This window comes from Elephantulus edwardii, unplaced genomic scaffold, assembly GCF_000299155.1.
Source record: "Elephantulus edwardii isolate Elephantulus edwardi_28Jun2011 unplaced genomic scaffold, EleEdw1.0 scaffold00026, whole genome shotgun sequence".
In the NCBI taxonomy this organism is placed as follows: Eukaryota; Metazoa; Chordata; class Mammalia; order Macroscelidea; family Macroscelididae; genus Elephantulus; species Elephantulus edwardii.
In genome coordinates this window covers 4540398-4545358 of record NW_006399776.1, presented here as the reverse complement: position 1 = coordinate 4545358, position 4961 = coordinate 4540398, and the positions used below count along the sequence as shown (strand labels likewise).

Here is a 4961-nt window from a genome sequence, read left to right as displayed (position 1 = left end):
CATGGAGCATCAAGAAAACAAATAGGTTTGTGTTGGAGAAGTTGAAACCAAGTTTCTCCTTGAAGGGTAGGATTTTGAAGCGCCATCTCACATACTTTGGGCATGTGGCCAGGAGGAACAGATCCCTGGAGAAGGACATCATGCATGGAAGGGTGGAGGGATAGCACAGGAGAGGAAGACCCTGGATGATATGGACTGACACAGTAACTAGGGCAATGGGGGTTGATTGTTGGAATCAGTGAGACTGGCTCAGACCAGGGCAGGGTCCAGAGCTGCTGTACATAAGGTTATTATGGGTCGCAGGTGACTCAACAGCACATAACAACAACATACAAAAATATTTGAGTCTCTGTAAACTTCCATTAAAATTCATTTAAAAAAATTGGACAATACACATTCATAAAAATTTACTACCCTCTTTAAAGTAATTTTATACTAATCTACTAGTTATGACACAACAGAGAATTAAACACAGTTTTGTTTTGTTTTTAAAAAGAAAACATATTTAACTTACTGGTAAAAAGATTACTTGGAGAATTTTCCTTCAATGACTCCTTTGAAGATGAAAAACCAATATGTACAATAAAAATGTATGGTGCATCTTGCCATGTTTTCAATGGTTCATGCATTACCTAGAGTGGAAGACAGAAATCAAACCTTCACCCTTAAGAATTTCAAATAGATTAATTAAAAAGAAAACCCACAACAAAACAGTATTTTGCTCTAGAAATCTGACTAGAAACACATATCCATTAAAATAGTAAGCACAACAAAATGAAGACCTTTCTCCAAATCTTTAACAATAAAATAATTATTAAGGAATGTTAACAAAGTTCTCATCATGTTAACACACACACACAAAAAGTCTCATACTGAATCTATTTATTTTTATCATATGGAACATTTACAAACTCTCAGAACAGCAGTCAGGAAAGCAAAAGGCCAATTGCATTGAAAGTCAGCTGTCAGGGGCCTCTCCAAAAGTTCAAAAGAGCAATGATGTCAGTCTAGAGACAGGTGCACCTAATCCAGGCCATGGTCTTTGCAATTACTCGTTATGAATCAGAGAAATGCACATTGACTAAGGATGAGAGAAGAAGAATCAATGCCTTCAAGTAGTGGGACATCAGAAAAGTACTGAATATAGTATGGACCACAAAGAAAACAAACAATTTTGCCTCAGAGAGGGTGAAACCAAGTTTCTCCTTGGAGGGAAGGATTCTGAAGCTCCATCTCACATACTTTGGGGATATGGCCAGGAGGGAACAGTCCTTGCAGAAGGACATCAGTGCAGGAGAGGAAGATTCCAGGTAAGACAGATTGACATAATAAATGGAGTAATGGAAGTAGGTGTGTTGGAGTCAGTTAGGCTCAGAATAGGCAGGTTCAGAGCTATTACCTACGGAGTCACTGAGTCAGGTGACTCGATGGCAGATAGCAACAAGGAAAATTTCAACTAAAACAATTAAAATTAACATATTTTAACCTAATCATGCCAAAACATTAAATTTTATTTTATACAGATTTTTGAACAAGTTAAGGAAGTTATTTAAATACTCTTTAAAAAATCCATCTTGATGTCGGTAAATATGTATTATGAACACCAACATTTTAATCCAATTCCCTTTTTCTTAATGGCCAGAACTCCTGCTGGTATGGTTTCACATTTACATAAAAAACTAAATCTTTTTCTAGTATATGTAGAAAGGAAGACTTACTACTCCCCAAAGTTAAGGAAGCTAACAGCTTCCACATTAACAAGAATTTCTGGTTTGGAAGAATTTGACCCAAGGCCAGAGAGCTTATTATTTATACTCACACCTCACAGAAAACCTCCACAAGATCAGCTGCTATATATGCTAGAGACGGACTATGAACCACAAAAACTAGGATACCAAGATAAAACAGAGGCACACAGAAAACAACTGGTTTCTTTTTCACATATCTCAGACACAGTATTACTGACTTTCCATTTACTATGATCTTCTCTTAAAAGGAGAAGATTTTATCTAGAGATCTCTAGGGGATCTTCAACTGATCTAGCACTCTTCAAAGAGGATAACAAAATTCACCCATTTATGCCTTTTCCTGAGAGACCAGAGTGTTTATCAAGTTCTCAAAAGGCGCTCTACATGTTAAGAAGAACATTTCTTTTTATGTGTCATTAAGTATGACTCAGCGATCCTACCAACAACAGATCTGAACCATATCCTATCCTGTGTCATCCTCATCATTGCTGCAGTCATTGTGTTAAATCGATCACGTTGAGGGTTTTCCTTTTGTTCACTGACCTTCCTTCCCCCTTTCCTAACGTGATGTTCCCTTCCAAAGAATAGTCTCTTTTAGCAACACGTCCAAAATATGTGAGATGAAGCTTCACCATCCCTGTCTCTAAGAAGCACTCCAGCTATACCTTCTTCAAGACATGTATGTTTTGTTCTTTTGCAAGTCCATGGGATATTCAGTACTCTCCTAAAATGTCACAGCTAAAATGTATCAGCTTTTCTTCTGTCATCCTTATTCATTGTCCAGCTCTCAGATCCATAGCAAATGATTTAAAAAAACTATGGCCTAAACACAAGCACACTTTAGTCTTCAAATTGACATCACTGCTCCTCAGTACTTTGGAGATGTTCCTGACAATAAGACTTTCCCAACACAATAAGTCTTTTGATTTCTTAACTGCTGATATCAGGGTGTTAATCATGAATCCAAGTAAGATGAAGTCACTGACAATTTCAATCTTGCCTACTGCCCCAGTGGTAAGAAATTTTGTCTTCCTGATGCTGAGATGTAACCCATATTAAATGCTGTAGTCTTTGATCCCATGGACTGCCCAAAAAGCAAACAAATGTGTCTTGGAGAATGTGTGCCAGAGTATTCCCTGGAGGCAAAGATGATAAAGATTCATTACATATAGTTTGGGGATGTTGCTAGAAGAGGCTATTCCTTGGAGAGGGTTATGATGCTTGGAAAGGCAGAGGGTCAGCAAAGGAGAGGAAGACCCTCAATAGTTGAACTGTGTGTACAAGTGACTGCCACAATGGCTCCAGTGTGTCAGGAAGAATGAGGATGGCACAGGATAGGACAGGGTTCAGATCTGTTGTTCACAGGGTCGCTATGGGGTTTACTTCACTTGACGGCACCTAACAACAAGTCTTTGATCTTGTGTAGCAAGTGCTTCAAGCTCTCCTCACTTTCAGCAAGAAAGGTTGTGTCATTTGCATAATGCAAGTTGTTAATGAGTCTTCATTCTGTCCTGACATCACATTTTTCAGGGTCTAGCTTCTCAAATGACTTGCTCAGCACACAGATTAAACAGATGTGAAGAAAGGATACAACCCTGACACATACTTTTATTGATTTTAAACCATGCAGTTCCTTTACCGTGTTTAGAAAACAGCTTCTTGGTCTGGGTATAGGTTTCATATAAGCATGATGAAATGTTTTGAGATTCCCATTCTCCTCAATGTTAATCAGTTTGTTATTATCTACACTGTCAAATACCTCTGCATAATCAATAAAACACAAATAGACATTCTTCTAGTAGTCTCTTTCTGCCAAGATCCATCTGATTATCAACAATGGTATCTCTGGTGCCATGGCCTGTTCCCAGGTAACGAGAACCAATGTAAACTTCTGTCAGTTCTCTGCCACTGTACTGTTCTAGCCAGTTGTAAATGATCTTCAGCAATATTTTGCTTCCAAGAGCCATTAATGATGTTTGATATTTTCCACATTCTGCTGGATCACCGTTCTTGGGAATGGGAATAAATAGGAATCTCTTCTATTCAGTTGGTTAGGTAGCTCTGTGCTCCAAATTTCTTGGCATAGTTTGAGTCTTGTTACTAGTTTATATTAACAACTTAAGAACATAAATGCCATCTTGAATCATACTTGTATTAATTTCTGCCTAATCTCTCCCTGGCTAGACTTAGAGACAATTTTGATAAAAATTTATGGGCACATGTTTTATTACCTATAATTAACTGAATTCTGAACCAACTCATTATTCTGTAAAACTCTGCTTAGGGTAATAAAATATTTTATTACTTTTAGGTTAAAATTATCTCAATTTCAAGGAAAAAAGTATTACTTCTCAAATTCCAGGGATACAGAATGTTTAACAATGCAAAAAAAATAATTTGTATGCCAGCCTTTTGTTAAGCTGTTAGCCGGTAATGACACATTATTATTACCTTCTTAAGCCTCATAACAATCTTATCAGGTAGGTATTATTATGTCCATTTTGTAATATAAGGAATACAGGCACAAAAGAATACTTTGCCCAAAGAAAGTTAAAATTTAGGGAGTTATATTTTAATTTAGGACACCTGATTCAATGCTATTAATTAGCTACAATCTCTACTATTTATCTCCTCCAAGCTTAACAATTTAAGTCAGAATCTGCAAGATACTGCCTCAAATTTTTTTACTTCCCTTCAATAGATCTTTGCTAACCTCATTAAGTATTTAGTAAAGTGAGAAAATTAGAGTTGTGAACGTTCTCAGAAAAATATGAGTGATTTTGTCCCGAATAAATTTGTATTTTTAGTTAAGTAGTCCTAGGACAAGATTATAATGTTAAATATAACTACATTACTACTTAAATCAAAGTAGGAATTTTAATTAACCATAAAAATGGCTTTGTTTTTAATGGGGAAAAGGTTAAGAGAAGACTTCCCTACAGAAAAAGATAGGTTAGAAAATAAGTTTTTAAAAAAGTTTGTAAACTAAAAGAGATCTTGAAAAGTGGAAGAATATCCCTTGCTCATGGATAGGAAGACTCAATGTTGTGAAAATGGCAATACTACCAAAAGCAATTTACACATTTAATGCAATCCCAATACAAATACCAATCACATTCTTCAACGAGATGGAAAAGGCAATCTCCAATTTCGTATGGAATGGAAAAAAGCCCCGAATAAGCAAAGCACTCCTTAAGAATAGAAGAACGGTAG

The 4961-nt window shown here is 36.4% G+C and overlaps 1 protein-coding gene across 2 annotated transcripts in view; it reads right to left on the bottom strand.

Moving 5' to 3' along the window:
• Nucleotides 1–4961, bottom strand: part of TMEM87A (transmembrane protein 87A) — a 53506-nt gene that overhangs the window by 25289 nt on the left and 23256 nt on the right. For both annotated transcript variants that reach the window (XM_006882979.1, XM_006882980.1), the window contains exon 7: nt 515–632. In XM_006882979.1, coding sequence (XP_006883041.1) covers nt 515–632 — 118 coding nt within the window. The remainder of the gene's footprint in view (nt 1–514; nt 633–4961) is intronic.